The following is a 23,615-nucleotide window of genomic DNA, read 5'->3' on the forward strand; positions in this document are numbered from 1 at the left end:
TTCAAAAATGGAAAACAACGGTCCCTGTTTATGTGTTCAAATAAACGCCAGTAGTTAGAAAGGAAAATTACTCCCACCTTCCTGAGAAACAATCTTTAAGTTAATACATATGGTGTTGCATTGATGTGGGTTAATTTTATTTTTATTTTTTTTTAAAGATTTATTTATTTATTTATTTATTTAACAGAGATAGAGACAGGCAGCGAGAGAGGGAACACAAGCAGGGGGAGTGGGAGAGGAAGAAGCAGGCTCATAGCAGAGGAGCCTGATGTGGGGCTCGATCTCATAACGCCGGATTCACGCCCTGAGCCGAAGGCAGACGCTTAACCGCTGTGCCACCCAGGTGCCCCGATGTGGGTTAATTTTAAAAGAAAATGTCTCCATGACAAAACGAAAGAGTAGGAGGAGTTTTGTACTAAAAAAACAAAACAACAAAAAACAAACAAAAAAGAAATCATAAGATACTTTAAATTGCATCATCTAAAAAATTTCTTAGTAGAGTTTGCATTTATGCAAACTTACTCTTAAATAATGCAGTGTAAGTCATGAACATATTTTTATTTGGATTACTTGAGATGTGTGTAACTTGTATGTTTATATATTGCCCACAAAAAGAATTACCCCTTTTTTTTAATTACAAAGGAGGTAATGGAAGTGATGGAGAGGCTCCTCATCTCCACAGAGGAATCTATATTCCACAGATAAACTAATAAGCTTTTTAGTTTTTGAGCTAGAACTTCTTTTTGCCCCTTGGCTCTCATAAACAAACAAGAGTGGAGAGAGGCAAAGATAATTGGCTAAGTATGATAAAGTAACACTACTGAATTATAACAGTTTATGCCACCATTAGCTAGCATTATACAACCACATCAACTTACCTACTAAAAAATGACATTAAAAATCTCAAGGGAGGTTTCTTAAGCTTTAACTCATTCATTCATTCATTTCATTCATTCATTCATTCATTCATTCATTCATTCATGAATGCATACTGTGAGCTCTTCTAGCTAGAGTATAATGATGCAATATTACACATTGCCCCATCTAGCTAGTCAGAAGATTTTTGATTGGAAAGAATTTTGCTATCTAAGTTTTATGTGCCATTCTGTTCAGGTTTATGTAATCTGAAAATGTAATCAATCTTTTGGGGGAACTTTTTGCCTGATGTATTTGCAGCAACACTGTTGTTTGTTCTTCAAAGTATGTTTTCCCCCAAATTTATTTGAGGAAAAAAATTGTAGAAAAGTAGCGTTGCTCAGTTCCCAGTTTACATAATGCTCTAGGCTGCTTTACTTTTTATTTTAAAAACACATATTCATTTCCTATTACAGAATTTTGAACACACTGAAGAATTTATAACTTTAAGGGTTCAGGAGTAAAAAGTACCAGATTTGGTATAAGTGGTCCACTAGCCTATGCTATCCCCACTGACAAGGGCTGCGGCTGCTTTCCCAGCTCCTCGGGGTGGGCGTGGCTGGCTGTGACCTCCTTATATTTCTGTGACATGCAGGGCTTAGCAGAAGCACGTGTTCTTCTTCGAGTCCTTGCTTATCTCCCTTCCATATTAAATTATTAAAATCTTATAAAAATAATATATTAACATATGCCCTTGGTAAAATTCAAGGCATGCAGAAGAATAACAGGGAAAGCCCCCTTCCAGATGTTTTGGTGTATATACATACACATATATAATTTTTATACACAAAATGAGGCCATACTATTTGTTATGCTACATTTTGCTTTTTATATTGAATGACTCCTTGGTGATCTTCCATATCCCCCTCAGTCCTTTTAATGTTACTATATGTATCTATCAGTAACTTAACGTAACAGTTCACTTACTGATAACATTTTGCCTTGTCCCCCAAATCAATTTTTATTACAACACTGCTGCAGCAAATATTTCCACATATTCTTTGGATATGTAGCCTATTTCTGCAGGATAGATTCTTTGAAGTGGAATTGCTTGGGTCAGACAGTATGGACATTTAAAATTTTGATAGTTCTAATGGAGAGGTGTTGTTTAATGGGTACAAAGTTTCAGTTTCACAAGCTCCAGAGAGCTGCGCAACATAGCTAACGATATTGAATGTAAGATGGTATTGATCTCAGGGTGGTGTAAATACCACCAAAAGGGAGGGGGAGGCGTAAGAAAACTTTTGGAGGTGATGGATGTGTCTGATACCTTGACTGCAGGGATGGTTTCACTGATGTACGCATATGTCCCAGCTCATTAAATGGGCTATGTTAAATATGTGCAGTGTTTCGCGTATCAAGTCTACCTCACTAAAGCTATTTTCAATAAGAAAATATACGCACAGTGAAGTTTGAGAAGTACTCCACCAAAATTTTTTAAATTTAAAGGGAAATAGTGAAAAGTAACCAACCAAGCTTGGGTCGTATAAAAAGAAACGTTTTTGATAGCTCCTTACACAAAGCAAATGTCAATTTACACTTAATAATATACCAGTGATTTTCAACTTTGAATGCAGAGTGAAATCAGCCAGGCTCCTAAAAACAAAACAAAACCAAGCAAAGACCCCGATACCCAGGTAACATTCATGGAAGTTTTAAAGGAATTGTTTGGAAGTGGGTTCTAGGCATTGATTGTCTGTAAAATCTTCCCAGGGCATTACAATTGCTCATCTAGAAATAAGATTCATTGTTACAAATTTTCATTAATCTACAGTCTTTTTTTATTTCTTATTTTGGCCAATTCCAATTGGGGAGGGAATGTGTCGTGTGAATTTGCATATTCCTGATTACTAGTGAGGTTGATAAATATTTTCATGGGTCTGATAGCCATTGTATACATTGCCTATTTTCTGTGGTTGTCTTTTGATTCTTAATGTAAATTAATCCTTTCTTATATTATTTGCAAATATTTTCTCTCAGTTTGTCATGTCTTTTTATCTACTCTTCTGTTTGAAAACTTTGAAATTGTACATTAATAACTATATCGACTTTCCTTTATGGCTTATAAAGTTTTGTGTCTTAGGAGCTAGGAAGGTTTTTCTGAAGTCATTCCAAGAGAACAAAAATTTTTCTCTTTCCTTCTGATAGGTTTATAGCTTAAAAAAAAAAAGTTCAGATCCTGAATCCATCTTGATGTCATTTTATGTATAGTGTGAGGTTGGGATCTAATTTTACCTTTTTTCTTTGATGGAGAGTCTGTTGCCTCAACACAGAATATTGGCTCCTCCACTCTTTCAGTGATCTGAGATATTACCTTTATCAAGTATTGTCATCTCATATGTGAGAGTTTGTTTCTAGATCTTTCTCTATTACACTGAGTTATTTGGATCCTCTCCTGCCAGTTCCATGCTGTTTTAATTACTATAACTTTGGTATATTTTAATATTTGATTGGCCAGACAGTTTTTAGTAAAATTTTTTAAAACTGCTTTTTGCATATTTTCCATTCCAGATCATTTTTAGAAATGTTGAAAATCAAATTAAAAAAAAAAACCCTCAAAAATGCTGTTGGGGATTTTGGTCGGTCTACATGAATTTATAAATTACTTTTGGATAAATTGCAATTTTTTTCAAGTTTTTATTTAAATTCCAGTTAGTTAGCCACAGTGTAATATTAGTTCCAGGTCTACAGCTTAGTGATTCAACACTTACGTACAACACCAAGAGTTCATCACAACAAATGCCCTCCTTAATCCCCAACCCCAACTTAACCCTTCCCTCCCTCCCACCTCCCTTTGGGTAACCATAAGTTTGTTCTCTCCAGCTAAGAGTCTGTTTCTTAGTTTTCCTTTCTTCCCCCACCCCCATGTTCATTTGTTTTGTTTCTTAAATTCCACATATGAGTGAAATCATACGGTATTTGTCTTTCTCTGACTGAGTTATCTCACTTAGCATTGTACTCTCTAGCTCCATCCATGTTGTTGCAAATGGCAAGATTTCACTCTGATGGCTGAGTAATATTCCATTGTGTGTATATGCACCACATCTTCTTTACCTATTCATTAGTCAGTGGACATTCGGGGTCTCTCTATAATTTGGCTATTGTTGATAATGCTGTTATAAACATTGGAGTGCATGTGCCCTTTTGGATCTGTATTTTTGTATCCTTTGGGTAAATACCTAGTAGTGCAATTGCTGGATCATAGAGTAGTTCTATTTTTAACTTTCTGTGGAACTTCCATACTGTTTTCCAGAGTAGCTGAACCAGTTTGCATTCCCACCAACAGTGCAAGAAGGTTCCCCTTTCTTCATATCCTCACCACCATCTATTGTTTCCTGTGTTGTTAATTTTATCCATTCTGACTGGTGTAAAGTGATATCTCATTGCAGTTTGATTTGTATTTCCCTAATGATGAGTGACGTTGAGCATCTTGTCATGTGTCTGTTGGCCATCTGGATATCTTCTTTGGAGAAATGTCTGTCTATATCTTCTGCCCATTTTTTAATTGGGTTATTTGTTTTGTGGGTGTTGAGTTTTATAAGTTCTTTATAGATTTTGGATACTAACTATCAGATACGTCATTTGTAAAAATCTTCTTCCATTCCATAAGTTGCCTTTTAGGTTTTTTGGGGTTTTTTTTGTTTGGTTGTTTTTTGTTTTGTTTTGTTTTGTTTTGCCAATCAGAAATCTCTTTTATTATTTTTTTTATTATTATATGTTAGTCACCATACAGTACATCCTTAGTTTTTGATGTAGTGTTCCATGATTTGTTGTTTGTGTATAACACCCAGTGCCCCATGCAATATGTGCCCTCCTTAATACCCATCACCAGCCTATCCCAATCCCCCATTCCCCTCCGCTCTGAAGCCCTCAGTTTGTTTCCCAGAGTCCATAGTCTCTCGTGGTTCATTCCCCCTTCTGTTTACCCCCCTTCATTCTTCCCTTCCTTCTCCCACCGATCTCCCTGCTATTCCTTATGTTCCACAAATGAATGAAACCATATGATAATTGCCTTTTAGTTTTATTGATTGTTTCCTTCGCTGTGCAGAAACTTTTTATTTTGATGAAATTCCAATAGTTTATTTTTGCTTTTCTTTTCCTTTCCTCGGGAGACATATCTAGTAAGAAGTCACTACAGTTGGTGTCAAAGAGGTTGCTTTGTGTTCTCCTGTAGGATTTTAATGGTTTCCTGCCTCACATTTAGGTCTTTAATCCATTTTGAATTTATTTATGTGGATGGTGTAAAAAAGGGGCTACTTTCAATCTTTTGCATGTTGCTGTCCAGTTTTCCCAACACTATTTGTTGAAGAGATTGTCTTTTTTCCATTCAGAATATCCATCACAGGATATTCTTTCCTGTGTTGTCAAAGATTAATTGACCATATAGTTGTGGGTTTGCAAATTTTAATAACATTCAGTTATCCTAGTCAGCAACATGGTAGGACCATTCATTTGTTTTTAAATTTGTATGTATTTTAGTAAAACTTAATAGCTTCTTTTCCAACACAGTTCTCGTGAGATTTACTCATTGATATTTTTGTTATTATTATTTTACTAATACCGGCATGGGAACATTCTTCAAATTATACCTTTTGATTTGTTATTCTTAGTGTATGGGGGGAGTTACTCATTTTTGAATGTTGCCCTTAAATCCAGTCACTTTATTGAGCTATTTTTTAATTAATTATCATAATTAGTGTATTCTTCTGAACTTTTTTAGGAAGGCAGTTGTATTTGCTACAGATTTTTCCTTATTGCAGTGACTAGGACATTCCAGCAGATTATCTACTTCTGTAAATGTTCCATGTCTATTTAAAAGGAATGTGTNNNNAATGCTTGCATTGTTCCGTACCCATTCCCAATAAAAATTCTCAGCAAGCTTGTAATGCAACAGTCTGAGTCTAATTTCTTTTTTCTTCTGGCAGAGTATTTTCTCATTTTCTTTCCTGGAGTTCTCTTGAGTCTCATCTCTTGAGTCTGAGGTTTATGAGTGCTGAATCATCAGTAGAAAATCAGTTTGCAAATAAACAGAAGGCAAAGCAATGTATTTCACTACCTTGACTTACGTGGTCATATGCCGCTCCCTTTGAGCATTGACTTTTTACCATTTCTGATCCTGGGAGATGAAGAGTATCTGTAAGCCAACCTCTGTGCCAGGTGCCAGGCCCTCTGTCATCACTAATAAACAGTCACTGGCAGGGCTTTACTTTTCTTGCTCTCTGAGTGGCATGTTTGGGGGAAAAAGAGCTGAGAACTTTAAAAGCCAGCTGGATGGCTGTGTGATGGCTGTGTCACCTCACCTCACTGCGCCTTGATTGCAGACAGTGGGGAACAGAAGAGGGGCCTCCACTCTCCACTCTGATTGTGACTCTGCCTGCCTTCTGACCTCACTGTCACCCTGTGGGTCTCTGACAGGAAGCTCCGAATGATGGCCTTGTGAGCATGTAACCCACCAGAGTTTCATTTACTAGCTTTATAGTATCTTTTTCTGTTACTTGAAGTCTTTATGACACATAATGAGTCACCTTGACCTCTTAATCCCAGTTACCTCTTCTCTAGATAGCTGCAGTAACCTGCATGGTCTCCACATGTCCCATTTGCCCCCTCTTCAGCCAGAATGATCTTTTAAAAATGTACTCAAATCATGTGAGTTGTCCCCCTCTCCCCCAAAACAAGACCCTTGAATATTTCCTATAAATCTTGAATAAAGATTAAAATCTTCTCCCTGGCCTGTGGGCCCAGCAGATTCCTTTGCCCACCTAGTTTTTCAGCTCATTTTGGACCATTTGCCACTCACGCTGTTAGCGAGCCACACTGGCCTTCGTGAGGTCTTAAACAGGCCATGTTCCACTCCTCCGTAGGGCTTTACAAATATTGTTTCCTCTGACTGGCGTGCCTTTCATCACGTCCCTCCTCTTCCACCAGGGAAGGCTCCCACTCTGTCCACACCTCAGTCCAGACATGCTTTCTTCAGGGAAACCTTTCCTGAGGTCCCAGCCCAGTCAATGTCCCCTACTGCAAGCTTCCATAGAGCCCCATGCCGCCCTCCATATGGCACTCCTTAAAGTTTTTCATTTATTTGGATGGGCTTAAAAAATTAAAATCTTTCTTCCACAAAACTTGATGAGTTCCACGAGGCAAAGACCAGGTCTGTTTTTGTCTCCCAGGAGGTCTCTAGTCCCTGGCATCAGATTTGGTGAATAATAAGTGTGCGGTTTGTTGAATGAAAGAATAAAACAGTGGTGGGAGGCAGCTTGATCCCTGATTTGGTCTTGAATACATTCTTCATCTCAACTTCATAGATGTTTATTTCTCTGTTTTCAGCAGTAGGGGGGTTGGAGGTAGGTATTAGTCTATATACCAGATACGGTAATACATTTTTATTTCAAAGATTTTATTTCGAACAATGAGAAACATTATTTAGAAAAGTGTCCTCTACAGTGTGGAGGTCCCTTAAAAAGTTAAAAATAGAGCTACCCTATGATCCAGCAATTGCACTACTGGGTATTTACCCCAAAGATACAGACGTAGTGAAAAGAAGGGCCATATGCACCCCAATGTTCATAGCAGCATTGTCCACAATAGCTAAATTGTAGAAGGAGTCAAGATGCCCTTCAACAGATGAATGGATTAAGAAGATGTAGTCCATATATACAATGGAATATTACTCAGCCATCAGAAAGAATGATTACACAACATTTGCAGCAACATGGACGGGCTGGAGGAGATTATGCTAAGTGAAATAAGTCAAGCAGAGAAAGACAATTATCATATGGTTTCACTCATTTATGGAACATAAGAAATAGCTGGAAGATCGGTAGGAGAAGGAAGGGAAGAATGAACAAACTGAGGGCTTCAGAAGGGAGGGGGGTGGGGGATAGGGATAGGCCAGTGATGGGTATTAAGGAGGGCACATATTGCATGGAGCACTGGGTGTTATATGCAAATAATAAATCGTGGAACACTACATCAAAAATTAAGGATGTACTGTATGGTGACTAACATAACATAATAAAAAATTATTATTAAAAAAAAGAGAAAGAAACGTGTCCTCTACCGATCGTCTCTTTCCAAAAGAAATTTTGAGGAAAACGAAGGAAGGCAACATTCATTCAACTTTTGCATGTTGGAAACGTGATTTTGACAATGAACAAAAGCCTGCTGGTCAAAAGGAATACGAACTGCAAAGTATCCGAAGGCTGACACAGCCTGGAGATGTCTGAGAAGAAGCAGGGACGGGAAGACAACAAGCAAAAGACTTGTATTAATTTGAGAAGTGGAAAAGCTTATTGGAAGCATTCTTCAAAACCCTTCAGAAGCTAGTAAAATAATATTTTACTATGTTTTCTCCAGCTCTTAAAACTTCACAAATGCAAATACGTGATAAAATGTGAAAATAAGTATTGGCAACTAATTATATTCTCAGGGGAGATTTAATTGAAAAATAAGCATATTTGCACTGCTTCTCCTTAGTAAGATGTTTATGGCATCTGGTCAAAGTAGAACAAACATTTGAAAATCCTTTGACATAGCTGGTATTTAAAGAATAGCAATTGGCTAACATTTGTGGCTCTGTATGTTGAATATTTTGGCTCCCATCCTCTGGTATTCATTCTGAAAGATTTATAATCCTTTGGGGAGTGTGGTCAGTGACAAGAGTAGAACTAAATCCTGAAATGTGGAAAAACTAACTTTCCCTAATATAAAACTGTTCTAAAAAAATCTCTCAAGCCTATGAATATGTTTCCAGATTTTCAGAAAAAGCTGATGATTTACAGAATTTTTTTTTCTATAAGGATCTAACTTCTTAATGATAAATGTAAATTTTCCATCCTTTGGCTTCAAAATTGGCTTAGAGATAACTCAGAAAAATATCACCTCTTACCTTTTGGACGTCTATCAAAATCACATGACTCTTTAAGAATGTTATGTCATTGATTATGATGCATTTGATGAAATAAAGCACAAAAGATAGAAACAATCTAGAAGAGAAAAATTTAAGAGACCACGAAATGAAATAAGAAACAATGACTGTGCCGAATGTGTAAGTACAAAAATGTTACCAAAGAAAATACAATGCAAGAATAGCAGTCAAGAAGGTCCTCGATCATGCTCAACTGAGAATGTCGGGACAGCACATTCTCCAGAGTTTGACGTGCGTGGGTGGACTTTCTTGGCTTGACTGAGGCATGACATGCTTTTTGACGTCTTCTCGCTTTCAAGTCACGCTTGAGTCTGAAGCCACTGCCTAAAGAACTCTCTATCTGAAGCTCCTGGTTTGCATTTTTAAACTTTGAATGTGGGAGCCCAGCTCTGCTCCTTTGGGTACCCCAGGGGGACTTTCTGGCTCCTTTTAACCCACTTAAATTCAGCAAAAGAGCCTTGTTAAATAATTGTTTCTCTCTCTCTCTCTCTATTTTATTTTTTTTTTGCTTATTTCTATGTTATTTTCTTGAATTATGATTAGCATTTAGATTCTTCTTTATGGTTTATGAAATATCTGCCTTCTGTTTTTGTAAAAGTAAAGCACCAGAAGTGCTAATGTGTGTGTTTGTGTGTGTGTGTGGGGGGGGGGTGTCCTGTACCCCCAAACAAGGGAGATTATAAAATTGAAAGTAATAAGTGAATATTTACTATTTTATATTTCAAAACCAACTGTAGGACAATTGGTGGTGTTAAAAATTTCTCTTGATATTGAGAAAAAGTCATTAAAAGCTATAAGAAAATTCATTATTTTCGATGTAAATAATAAAAAGAAGGCTTAATGTCATTCTCAACTTAATCTTGAATACAGAGGACAGCCTGGATTCCCCAGAAGGAAAACTAGTATGGAAAGCAGACATTGACTGTGATATCAGCACAAGATAGAGGTCTGTAACATTTTTAGAGATGTAGAGGGACTTTTCTGGAAGGGTTAAGAGGAAAGGCCGAAGTCTAAACCTTTCCATCTTTTTGATACTTGCCCTCTTAAAATCCCACTGCAGTTTCTTATTGTAAAAGTAACACATTGTGTTGAATTCACAAGAGGATTTGTGTGTGTGCGTGTGTGATAAGAAGGAGGGGGTTGGGCCGCTTGATTACCATTTCCATTTTTTGTGCTAAGTGTGTATGTTATATCTATGAACATGTATATATAATAGATACAGCAATATAAAGTAATAATTAGCAAATGAGAATAAACGTAATTTGTAGATGTCTTTTCCTCCAAAAGGAGAGAGAGATTATTTGAGGCCATTCATACTACATTTTGGGGTCGAGATCCAAGGCCGTCTTTCATGAGCACCTTTTACAAAAACAGTTTATTCTTAGCTCCATTAGAAATACTGCTCTTGGGGCGCCTGGGTGCCACAGCGGTTAAGCGTCTGCCTTCGGCTCAGGGCGTGATCCCGACGTTGTGGGATCGAGCCCCACATCAGGCTCCTCCGCTATGAGCCTGCTTCTTCCTTTCCCACTCCCCCTGCTTGTGTTCCCTCTCTCGCTGGCTGTCTCTATCTCTGTCAAATAAATAAATAAAATCTTTAGAAAAAAAAGAAAAAGAAAAGAAATACTGCTCTTGTGTCTTATGAATTATTTCAGTGCTTATACTGGAACTCTTATTTACCATCCAGTCTCAATAGCAGGAGAAGTAATATGTACCATGCTGTGTCCTTCAGAAGATTTTTCAAAGCATTAATGATGGGTGGACAGTGCTTAAGAATTCCTGCAATGGGGCGCCTGGATGGCTCACTTGGTTGGGCCACTGCCTTTGGCTCAGGTCATGATCTTGGAATCCTAGGATCGAGTCCCGCATCGGACTCTCTGCTCGGCAGGGAGTCTGCTTCTCCCTCTGACCCTTCCCCCTTCATGCTCTCTCTCTCTCTCTCTCAAATAAATAAAATCTTAAAAAAAATTAATTCCTGCAATGAATTCTGATTATAATTTCCTGGCAGGTCTGACTCACTGATCAATCATTAATTTTTTTTAAATCTCCCAGATTGTTTTACCTTAAAGGAGCCGTTCCTCACTACCCTTGACATCTGGTGATTAGCTAAGCAGACGTCATTGCATGATTCTCTACGTTGGGCCAGCATTGTGCTCACCATACTGAAGGCTTCTTTTTTTTGTCCTTCATCCACACACTGAGTCAACTGCAGTTTTTAATGGAGTTGCCTCCTCCTTCCCAACCCTGTGGCCCTTCTCCCACTTACTCCCTGGTCCCAGCAGGGATCTTCGGACTGCTTCCCACATGGTTTCCCTTTCTCCAGGTTTTCCCTGTTCCAGACTGTTCTACATACATCTGTGAGAATAATTTCCAGACATGGTTTGGGTTGTACAGTACTCTGTTCAAGAACTACAGGGACCGCCTATTACCTCGACATAAAACTTATATTCCTCAGTGGATCTCTCAAGGCTTGCCCCTCGACTCTCTTTAATGTACTAATACCGCCTAATGCCCTAGCTGTTTAAAGCAGACAGACCACCTTTAAATGTTGATTCTTAATTGGAATAATGTTTTATGATACTCTGTAAAGCTTTTTCATGCTTCAACTCTACATGATTCATTTAACAAATTATAACCCACTCAGAGAACTTAAAAAAATTTAACGTTCCATTATGGGGAGACACATTTCCCAGTTCATGGATTCATAACCATTAAGTAAATTTCTATGGAAGCGTGATCTTATTTAACCTTTCTGTGGCCTTGGGTACCTTTGTAGGGAGGAAATCAGACAGCTACAGTGATTGCATTGTGCTCAATGAAGGATTTCAACTTAGCGCAGGAGACCTGCCAGTTGGCAATCAGGGATGTCGGCGGCCTTGAAGTTTTGATAAATTTACTTGATACAGACGAAGTCAAATGTAAGGTGAGTGGCTTACCTTACACTGGTGACGAAGCTTGTTCATACCTCCTTTTGCTTCTCTTTTTACTGATACATGTTTGCCACTTCTGCTTAGTTCTTGTCTTTGCCTGCTAGTCTCACTGATAACTTGCTCCTTCTGCTGTTCGTGGCTCTTCTCTTTGCGGCTGTTCCTGTTTATCTCGTGGTTCTTTTCCATTAGTATGTGCTTCTTAAATGATAAATGTTTGTCTGCATAACTGAAGGAAAATAAGGAGGCTATGGGTAACACCTGGGAAAGAAAGTATTTCCTTAAAAAACTTCACTAGGGAAGGATTTGAGGCAGACTTGGAATTTTTAAAACTCTAGTATCGGTTATGCATTAAGCACTTATTTTCACCTCTAACTTCTATTTTCTCATTTAGATTGGTTCATTAAAAATCCTGAAGGAAATCAGTCATAATCCTCAAATCAGACGTAATATTGTTGACCTTGGGGGCTTACCAATTTTGGTTAATATACTTGATTCTCCACATAAGAGTCTGAAATGCCTGGCAGCTGAGACAATCGCAAATGTTGCCAAGTTTAGAAGAGCCCGACGGGCGGTGAGACACCATGGGGGCATCACCAAACTGGTGAGTACCGCTGACATTGTCATCACAGCCCCTGCCACCGAAGTGTCAATCCTTGCTGTCCTTCTGGCCACTCCCAGACATTAAATAACCATCCGTGTGTTCTGGGAACCTTCTTTTTGTATAACGTCCTTGAAAATTATTGTTGTATATTTACATTAGCAACTGGCCAGAAAACATGTGTGACCTTATTTTTCAAAGAAACGTACATTTAAAAAAGAGATGTAATTTGCACCTACCGCACTGGTGGGAATATATTCGTGTGTGTGCGTGCAGTGTTGGTGAGGGGGTGGAGAGCCTGCTGGAAAGCGCACTGGTAGTCCATGCTCTCCGCCATGGTGACCTCACCATGAGGACTGCCCCCCAAGGAGACTATTAGAGCTGCGGACACTTATTCATGTCCTTGTTAGTTATAAGAGTGACAAGTGAAAACAGCGTGTTTACAATATGAGAGCAGTAAAATTATATGAAGTATGTCTCTAGGAAACATGTATAGTCAGCTATCAGTATCGTGCTTTAGAAGTCTAGTAGCAAGGAATAAACTTATATATAATATTATATAAAACTCTGACAGGATCAAAAACCTATTGACACCTATGATCCCAATTTTCAGAGACCTACCTAACAAGTATAGATTAGCCTGCCTGCCTTAAACGTGCTCAGAATACTTTTTTTTTTTTTGAAAGATTTTATTTATTTATTTGACACAGAGAGAGAGAACACAAGCAGGGGGAGCAGCAGACAGAGGAAGAGGGAGGAGGAGGCTCTCCACTGAGTGGCGAACCCGATGCGGGGCTCAGTCCCAGGACCCTGGGATCATGACCTGAGCCAAGGCAGATGCTTCACTGACTGAGCCACCCAGGCGCCCCAATTAGAACACCTCTATTAGCCTATAGTTGGGCAAAATCATCTAACACAAAGCCCATTTTATAAGAAAGTATTGGTATCTCCTATAATTTTTTTAAATTTTATTTTAATTTTTTAAAATTATATTATGTAAGTCACCATACAGTACATCCCTGGTTTCTGATGTAAAGTTCGATGTAATTTATCAAAACCTGTACTGAAAGTGAAAACAGAATGACTATATGGGTACAGAATGGTTTTAAGTGTATCAATTGCTTACCCTTGTGATGGTGTGGTTGACAGAGCTGAGCCTTCCTGCTGCCACTGCCCAGCATCACGAGAGCATAACATACATACCACTAGCTCGGTAGATCAAAATTCCAAGTAGGATTTCTACTGAATGCTTACCGCTTTCACACCATGGTAAAGTTGAAAACTCGTAAGTTGAACCATCGTAAATTGGGAACCATATGAATTCACTTGTAATCTACAGAGCACTATAGAATGTAATTATTTGCTTCGAAAATAAGACAGACTGATGGCTGGGTAGATGGATAAGTAGATGGTTAGTTATGTGATAAAACAAATATGACATTGTTAATTGTAGAATCTAGGGGGTATATACGTGATTTGCTGTATAATTACCACATAATTCTTTCAGCCTTTGTATATGTTTGAAAATTTTTCATAATAAAATGTTGGGGGAGGGGTGCCTGGGTGGCTCAGTCATTAAGCGTCCGCCTTTGGCTCAGGGTGTGATCCCAGGGGATCGAGCCCTGCATCAGGCTCCCTGCTCCGCTGGGAGCCTGCTTCTTCCTCTCCCACTCCCCCTGCTTGTGTTCCCTCTCTCGCTGGCTGTCTCTCTCTCTGTCATATAACTAAATAAAATCTTTTTTAAAAATGTTGGGGGAAAGATAATTATTACTATGATTATCAGTATTCTGCTTAAATAATGAAGTCATATAGTAGGCTGATGTGGCTGTCCAGTAAAATATCTCACATTAAATTATAAGAATGAATAATGTAACTTAAAACTAAAATTTATTTTGATGGGAGTCTTACATATCACATTCGGGGAATTAAAATTTAGACAATTGCACTTATTTAGTCACTTAGATAATGTCACATATTTTAATATAATCTTAAAAGATAGCTAAATTAGGAACAGGAAGGAGCAGTAATGGATCAGGCATTAATAGGCTTGTAATTGCTAGGTTGAGAACACATCTGGGAAAGATAAGGATTGGGGAATCCATTTTAGGTTTGCTAACTATGTGAGGGTAGATGACATCCAGATATGAGTCCCCAGCCAAAATTGGAGGTCAGAATCAGAGCAGGCAGGAAGGCACAGGCCACAGTAGGGTTTGGGTGATTAGATGGAGGTCAGTCTCTGAAGAGGCACACCTAATAGAAACCTGGGCAGAAGATAGGAAGCCTGATCAAGCAGAGAGGATGCATCCAGGCAGGGAAAGACTGTAAGATCCAGTGCTATTATTCCTGTAGCCAGTTTCCACATTCCTCTGGATGTACAGTATACTTGACCCTTTCACTGAAAACCATTTCAAACATTTCTTGAAATGTCAGGTACAGAAACATAGGTGCGGGAATATCAATATAAGTAAACATATGTCCCTGACTACGATGTGTGTCCACCTGACTCAAACCAGTCCCACCAGATTTCTCTCCCAGGAGTTTGGAGTTAGGAATCAGAGGCTCTACTTTGTCTGGACTACTCTTTTCTAAACTCAGGATTGGTGGTCATGATTATGTGGACATATCCATGGGATCCGGCCTGCAGAGAGAGAAGAATGGAGTAGACATGCATAGGATAAAGACAGCCCTGGGAGCCCTGGCTTCACTTCCTCTATGGAGCACCCCAACACACTGCTGTTTCTTTTTCTTTTCTTTTTTTTTTTTTTTTTAGATTTTATTTATTTATTCGACAGAGATAGAGACAGGCAGCGAGAGAGGGAACACAAGCAGGGGGAGTGGGAGAGGAAGAAGCAGGCTCATAGCGGAGGAGCCTGATGTGGGGCTCGATCCCATAACGCCAGGATCACGCCCTGAGCCGAAGGCAGACGCTTAACCCACACTGCTGTTTCTATATAAATTGCCTTTCCCTTAAGGATTCCAGTGGCTTTGGTTATTGCAAAAAAGAGAAAGGATCCTGGCAGCTGTCCCAAGTGGATTGGTTGGTTTCAATAGTACAGGTAAAGGGCCATATCCTCCAAAGAGGTCTCATGGTTTTAAGAATATACAGGCCATTCAGTTCTCATTAGAAAGTTCTAATGGCTTTAGGGAGCCTAGTTTTCTGAGATACCAAGGCTGAGGATGTAGTATACCAATCTTCCTAATGTAAATGTTATAGCCATATTAATACAATCTTGGTGAGATTAAATTTCTTGTAGGAAGGAAATGTAAAGACTCCCAAATCTGGAGGAAGGTATTTTGAAAGGTTTTGTTTCTTTGCTTTCACGGACTACTGTGTAGTATGAAAATTAATTCATAGAAGTATTATTTTTGATGGAGATTAGCTTGGTAGCAGCCCTGTAGCTATTGCAGGGTATGTTGTTTCATTTTAAAGATTCCCATGTACATCGTATTTATCTATTCTTGTAGGTCGCTCTACTCGACTGTGCACAGAATTCAGAACCGGCTCAATCAAGTCTGTATGATGCCAGAGACGTGGAAGTAGCTCGCTGTGGGGCACTGGCATTATGGAGCTGCAGTAAGAGTTACGCGAATAAAGAAGCCATTCGTAAAGCTGGCGGCATTCCTTTGTTGGCTGGCTTACTGAAGACTTCTCATGAAAACATGCTAATTCCAGTGGTGGGGACATTGCAAGAATGTGCATCAGAGGTACTGAAGCCAGCTCTGCTCCCCTTGCTTTCATTTACCTTAACTTTCTTTAGCTGAAAAATAATTTTCAAGGTTATCGTGACTGCTAAGGATTTTTTTTTAGAAGTCAGCAGTCTTTTAGAAAGAAAAGATGAAACTAATAGAACATTACTTAAATTGGTCCCTGTGTTATGTATTTTTGAAAATGTTGACTAAATTCTCTTCTTCTATAGTTGTGTTAATCTTGGACTTTAGTGTTTCTTAAGAAAGTTTGTTTGGCATAATTATTGGTAAATGTAGATAGATACTTATATTCATGCACTTGCACGTAAATATTTAAATTTGTATTCGTAGGAGAACTACCGAGCTGCAATCAAAGCAGAAAGGATAATTGAAAATCTAGTGAAAAACCTAAATAGTGAGAATGAACAACTGCAGGAACACTGTGCCATGGCCATCTACCAGGTATGGTGGACTCACCAGACAGTCATGGTGTTCTTTAGATAGTTTAGGTGGTATGTGAGGTCTCATTCTCTAGGGCTAGGACTCAGGAATCTGCGTTTTTAACAAGAACCCCCAGGGATTTTTCTGCACACAGAGGTCTGAGAACCAATGTCCTGTGCTAATGACCGGTACTTGTATATGTGAGAGCGAAACCTGCTCTGACATGTCTTGATTACTTACATTTCTGGAAGCCACTTATATATCTTTGTCTCAAAAAACAAGTTACTTAGTGTCAAATAGCTAAATGTATACATGGTGCCTTTACATTGCTTTTCAGGTACCTATTCAAACATGGTGGTCTTGGGAATATTTATCTTCTGCTAAGATAAGATGGATGGATGAATGAGTGTGTGCTTGTGTGTGTATGTGTATTCCTCTTTTATTTTTTTATTAATTTATTTTAATCTTCATTAACTTTTTGGGAGTTATCCATTTCATAGTATACCAGAAAACAGAAGAAAAGTTGGCCTTGACAAGTTAGTAGATGGCTGGTTACTTGGCCACGCCAACTTCTACCTATCAGAGAAATCAGAGTCGATTTCCTAGAGGAATGCATTTTAAAATGTGCACAGTGAGGGTATGCCAAAAAGAGTCAGAGAAAGGAGTTCGTGTCAGTAGAGGATTGTATTAGTTTGCTAGGGCTGCTGTAACAAAATACCACACACTGGGTGGCTTAAATAACAGAAGTTATTTCCTTATAGTTCTGGAGGTTACAAGTTTGAGATCAAGGTGTTGACAGCATTGGTTCCTTCTGAGGACTCCTTGGCTTGTAGATGGCCATCTTCATGTTCACGTGTCATTCTCCCTCTGTCTCCACATGTTCCTCCCTCTGTGTCCTAATATTTTCTTCTTCTATGGACACCAATCATACTGGATTAGAGCCCACCTCAGTGACCTTGTTTAACATTAATTACTTCTTTAAAGACATTATCTTCTAATATGGTTACATTCTGAGGTATGGGGGTTAGGGCTTTGACATATATCAGTCTTAAGGGAACACAACTCAGTTCACAATGAGAATATACAGCCCGGACTTGCATATATGCCTCATATGAGTAACTGTGAAGGATTGGTTAGAAATAGTGGTTAATTTTTTTAAAAGTTGCAACTGACCAGAACTGAAAGTCATAAATAGAAGATAAACATGGCAGGAGCCTTGTGGTGCATTCCAGAGGATTTCTTCTGGTGGCCCTCATGGATGATGCATGATGTGCATTTGTATCATGTGGCCTTAGAGACCAACTGTATGCTTCAGATGATAACATATCTATCCTAAATTTATCATCTTTTTGCTCTGTAACCTGGGAAGGGTGATCAGCTGGGACCTTCTATGCAGTATTTATTTCAAAGGATGATACAAATATATAGATAAACATATGTGAATATAATTTGCTGTTGATACAACTCACTGCTCTGGGCATAGAAACTCTATTAGAGAAATGCTCATCTCTTAGCTTTTGGGGGTCACTGAAGTTTGGACTAAAGCTTGATCACTCATCTATCTTCTCCACTATATTTTCCCAAGACCGTGGGTTGCATGACTGCAGAAATCCTCCGTCCACGCACACGGCACTCTAGGTCTCTTACCAACCTCTCTTTCTGTCTTGGTGGAAGCCCACACTACCTCAGAATGGCTTGGCAGAATTTCCAAGTATGTAAAAACTTCTAGACATTGCCAAAATCATGAAGGGAAGAGAGACACTGTCAGATGGCTGCCAATATAGAGAAGAATTACACTTTACTTGGAGTCCCCTTCAGAAGATGATACTCTCTGAAACGAAGTTTCATAGTCACTAGCAATGACAGCCTCTTTAGCAATCACTGAAAGCTTGATATGGCTTCATCACTGACAGCCTCTGCTCTGACTTTTTGTGTAGTGTGCTGAAGATAAGGAAACCCGTGACCTGGTTAGACTGCACGGAGGACTTAAACCCCTGGCCAGTCTGCTCAATAACACTGACAATAAAGAACGGTTGGCAGCAGTCACAGGGGCAATATGGAAATGTTCCATCAGCAAAGAGAATGTGACCAAGTAAGAGAAGCCATTCAATATTCTGTGATAAAAATATGGCCTTTGAGGAATAACTGTATTCTTAGCTCATGGAAACTACGCTGTGTATATTGAGTCCTTCAATTAACATATTCTCTCATTAAGATATAAACATTTCTAAATAAAGTGTAGATGCATAAAAAAATATGGCCATTGAAACACATTCCTGTAATGTTATTTTCATAAAGAGTCGATCCTAATGCTACTCCTCTAGTTTTCATACACATCTGTTCTAGACTAATTTGGCAGGATAAAGGTATTTTTAGAAATTAAAGACTTCTACTTCCCATCCCACCACCTGGCAATGGTTTTCTGTACCTCCCTCAGTACGAAGTACTAAGGGACTTGCTGAGGTAATGTATCTGTGTGAATGGGCTCTTTTGCTTATGGGCAGCCGTATAAATGACAAGTTATCTCTAATTTCCTGTAAAGACCTATGAAGGTGAGGGGATGAATTTCCCACTGAATCTTTAGAGATGGAAGTGGTTCCATTCTTTTTTCCTTTTTTAAAGATAAGATAAATCAGCTAAATGCCAACTAATCAGTTAAAGAGCAGCCATTTTCAAATGATTTCATTGAATTTTAAAGTATTTGTAAACTTTATGACAATCTGATTTAATATTCAAATTTATCTCTTCATATACTTTTCGAGTTCTCATACTCTATGATGGACATTCTGAGGCAACTCTTCTTTGTCTCAGTGTGATGATTTTTTTAAAGATTTATTTATTTATTTATTTTAGAGAGAGAATATGCATGAGTGGGAGGAGGGGCAAAGGGAGAGAGAGAGAGAGAATCTCAAGCAGACTCCTGAGAGCAGAGCCCAACTCGGGGCTCAGTCTCATGACCCTGAGATCATGACCTGAGCTGAAATCAAGAGTCGAATGCTCAATTGACTGAGCCACCCAGGTGCCCCTCAGTGTGATGATTTTAACAAGAAATTCACACGTCTTATTTAACACAAAATAGGCTTATTTTGCTTTATTTTCATGTAAAATAGTCTCTGTGACATGGGAAAAAGACCCATAGCATAGTAGAATCACTGACACTGATTTGGAAGAAGTTGTAGTTGTCCTAGAGACTGTACAGTATTATGTGATTAAAGGTGCAGATGGCTGGATGTGGATGTCAGCTTCACTATTTACAAAGCTGCAAAGTAGCTTTCTGAAAATGGGGATTGTGGTAGTATCTGCATCACAGGATTTTTGTAAGGACTGAATGAGCATATAGTTGGCATTTAGCAATTTTGTGCTATTAATATTATTAGCTAATCTTATACCACAGATAATATTGTTCTCTTCTTTCTCTCCCTCCACCTCTTTTTCTTGTGATGAACTTAGGTTTCGGGAATACAAAGCCATTGAAACTTTGGTGGGACTTTTAACTGACCAGCCCGAAGAAGTACTTGTGAATGTGGTTGGTGCACTGGGAGAATGTTGTCAGGAATATGAAAACCGAGTCCTTGTCCGGAAATGTGGTGGCATTCAACCACTTGTGAACCTCCTCGTTGGAATAAACCAAACTCTTCTTGTCAATGTCACAAAAGCAGTTGGTGCTTGTGCAGTAGAACCTGAAAGCATGATGTAAGTAGCCTAGCAACTGAAAGATTTTATTTGAGAGTGTTAGGGGAAACACTCAGGTCGTCATAGAATAGTGTCATCACTTAGAATTGGCATGCGCAAATGGTGAAAAGTAAAGTGGATTTACACATAAATAACTACAAGGTTACCAGTCATGAGTTACAGAGCCAGATCGTTCCCTTGGATGAGCTAGAGGGCTGAGGCTGGGCGTATTGGGAGGATTTAACATTCCCAGTAATTAATATTCCATCCAGAAACCGTCATACAATCAAAATCTTTCTCTGCTTCCTAAGGAAGAATTCGCTTTCTCTTCTGAGACCTTAGGTAGTTCTGGGTAGCATTCCCATAGTATCCTCCTTGTTTTTCAATTCAATTCAGCAAACGTATTTTGAGCACCTAACAAGAGCTGTGAAGTGATGAGGGAGAAAGACAAAGGATTTAAGCTGTGATCTTGGTCCTTAATCAATTTTTTGTCTAATTAGGAAGAAAAGACTTAAATGTTACACAACTAAAGAACAATAGCGAGATTATAGATACATACGTATATAAATATATATTTAAATATATAAACATATATTTGTGTGTAAATTAAATGTAAATATATTTATATGTAAATATGTGTGTGTGTGTGTGTGAAGTACATATATACTTCAAATATATATGAAGTCCAGAAAGAGAAGAACCTACATGGGCCAAAGTTATTGTATGAGGGCCCTCCAGAGAACCAGAACCAATAGGATGAGAAAGGTGGGAGGATGAGAAAGGAATTGGCTCATGTGATTGTGGAGGCTTGGCAAGTCCCCCCTTCTGATGGGGGAGGCTGGCAGGCTAGAGACTCAGGAAGGAGATGCAGTTTGAGGTCAAATACAGTCTGCTGGCAGAATTCCTTCTTGGTCAGAGGAAGTCAGCATTTTTGCTATTAAGGCCTTCCACTGATTGGATGAGGCCCACTAACATTATGGAAGATAATCTGCTATATTCAAAATCTACCAATTTAACTATCAATCTCTTCCAAAAAAACACCTTCACATAAATATGCAAAATAATGTTCAGCCACGGGTGCCTGGGTGGCTCAGACAGTTGAGCATCTGACTCTTGATCTTGGCTCAGGTCATGATCACAGTGTTGTGAGATCGAGCTCTGCACTGGGCTTCATGTTGAGTGTGGAGCCTGCTTGGGATTCTCTCTTCCTGTCCCTCTGGCCCTCCCTGCCCCAATGGCATGTGCTTGCTGTCTCTCTCTCTCTCAAAAAAAAAAAAAAAAAAAGTTTGACCAAATATCTGGGCATCCCTTAACCCAGTCAAGTTGACACATAAACATTAACCATCACATGTCTACCCCTTGTCAACTTTCTACCCATTCATGCATCTCCTTAAATCATACCTAATCTCTATAGAAAGATAATAACAAGACCATATTGCTGCCTAACACTATATAACTATCCAGTGTACCACTGAAAATTCACTAAGCCTTTTTCCAGACAAGGAAGCAAAGTTCTTGGATGATGTTTAGTCTTCTCCTTGATACCCTGTTACTTAAATACTCTGATGTAAAGTTAACCATACTTAAAAACTATGATATAATGTTAATATATCTTGTGTTACGTGATAAGAGGATAAGAGAGGGAAGAAAAGATACACACAGACATATTCGTAACAAAATAAGGAAGGAATATTCATGCCAGTTACAATACTCACTCTGTAGCTGGCCATGTGGTCATAGCTGGTATTTACCTTCTTTCATTACCCATTCCTATTCCCTTTGCTCTCAGCAAGCACTTTAGCTGGTTGTGGTTCTTTACCTGGTGGGGTAACCCAAACCTTCATTCCTGAGGGTCTGGGCCATTAGTAGTCCTGCCTAGATTGGGTTGTTGTAGTTTTCCATCAATGTAATCACAGGGCATGGTAATACTTAAGAGATGCCCTAAGGGATCTCCTGTTTTCCAGATATAGTCTTCTTTACCTCTATTGTGGAATAGCAGTCCAATTTCCCCTTGATAATTGGGATCAGTCACCCCAGCCAACACAGTAACTCCCTCTGTTGCTTGTTGATTTAGAGCCATGGGGAGGCCAAAGTGGCTGGGAGGCAGGTTTAACTTTCAGTTCACTGGAATCATTGTTGTGTCTCCTGGTGGAAGCAGTCCCCTGTTTGGAACTAAGACCTCTAAACGAGCAAAGTGTAAGGTCACAGGAACAGGAAGCAAAAAATTTGTTAGTGGGTCACTAGGGGTAATAGTGAGTAGTAGGTACCACTGTCATTTCTATTCCCTGATTCCCGGACTCATGAATCCTGGCTATGTAAGAAATAACACCACATTTTTGGGCAGACGGATAGCTCTACTGGCCTGTCCTATAGACTCCCAGAGGTCTGACAGCCTTCCTTCGTTTCATCCTATTTCTGTCCTCTTCAGTCCAAGATAGCAGTGTTTCTTGAGATGGTTGATTGGATCCATGAGTCACACCTGTAATCTTTCTATCATATGATTCTCCTCTATCATTTCATTCCGATTTGCTCATTCATTCAACTCTTCAGTGTGTGTAATCAGGCACTCAGGGCTGCTGTGTATGGATATATCCTGCACAACTCTAGGGAGCACCATTCCCATAGACATATACCCAGCATCATACGTTGTGGGGCCATACATACAACCCTGCTGAAATGTATCATTTCCTATCCATTTCACCACACGATTGGTACAGGAAGCTTATACCCGATGCCAGTAGTCTCTGGGTGTGCCTTCTTCCGTCTGCCCACTCTCCTGGCATTTGTGACTCATTTGTATTCAGTCAGGTCCTCTTCCTTCACAGGAAGCCTGCAACTCTAAGACAGCCCTGGAACTCTGTTAATGTGAGTCTCATCTCACCACATGTCTGAAACACAAGACCAAAGCCTCTGTAATGCTCTTTGGGTTTGGTTACTGGAGCTTTAGGCTCAGGTGTTTCAGACACCAAGGAACACTAGTTGTACTCATGATAACTTCAAGAGAAGGACATCCGCTGGGCCTATAAAATAGTTCTCTAATGTATTCGTCTTTCTGGAAAAACACATGGTGTTCATTAGGACGTGATAAACACTTGTTAGAAATGGCTTTATGTATTTGATCTTTGGCCCTTGTTTACTCTTTGTCTACTCGAGTCTGCCAACTACACCAACTGCCTCTGAACTTTTTTGGAATGTATCCTCCTGCTCTGTCGCCTCTTACCTGGACTATTGAAGCAGGCCCTGTTTGGTCTCATCTCATACCTCTCCCCTTCCATACCTTCCTGCATGGCATTGAATTTTATTCTTCTAAACTTATAGATCTTATAGGGTTGTTTTCTTGACCTAAAGAACCATCAGTGGCCTCTTGAGCTTTAAAAACCAAACCTAAGTTCCTTAGCCTGGTATTCAGAGCATTTGCCTCCTGACCCCATTTTACTTCTTGAGCTTCATC

The 23,615-nt window shown here is 39.1% G+C and overlaps 1 protein-coding gene across 1 annotated transcript in view; it reads left to right on the top strand.

Annotated features, from left to right (window-relative positions):
- ODAD2 (outer dynein arm docking complex subunit 2) overlaps positions 1-23,615 on the top strand; it is a 170,923-nt gene that overhangs the window by 41,642 nt on the left and 105,666 nt on the right. The window contains exons 10-15 of the mRNA XM_008683879.2: positions 11,613-11,759; positions 12,158-12,367; positions 15,830-16,069; positions 16,403-16,513; positions 18,430-18,584; positions 19,943-20,185. Of these exons, the coding sequence (XP_008682101.2) occupies positions 11,613-11,759; positions 12,158-12,367; positions 15,830-16,069; positions 16,403-16,513; positions 18,430-18,584; positions 19,943-20,185 (1,106 nt within the window). The remainder of the gene's footprint in view (positions 1-11,612; positions 11,760-12,157; positions 12,368-15,829; positions 16,070-16,402; positions 16,514-18,429; positions 18,585-19,942; positions 20,186-23,615) is intronic.

Source organism: Ursus maritimus, unplaced genomic scaffold (genome assembly GCF_017311325.1).
Source record: "Ursus maritimus isolate PB19 unplaced genomic scaffold, ASM1731132v1 scaffold_31, whole genome shotgun sequence".
NCBI lineage: Eukaryota > Metazoa > Chordata > Mammalia > Carnivora > Ursidae > Ursus > Ursus maritimus.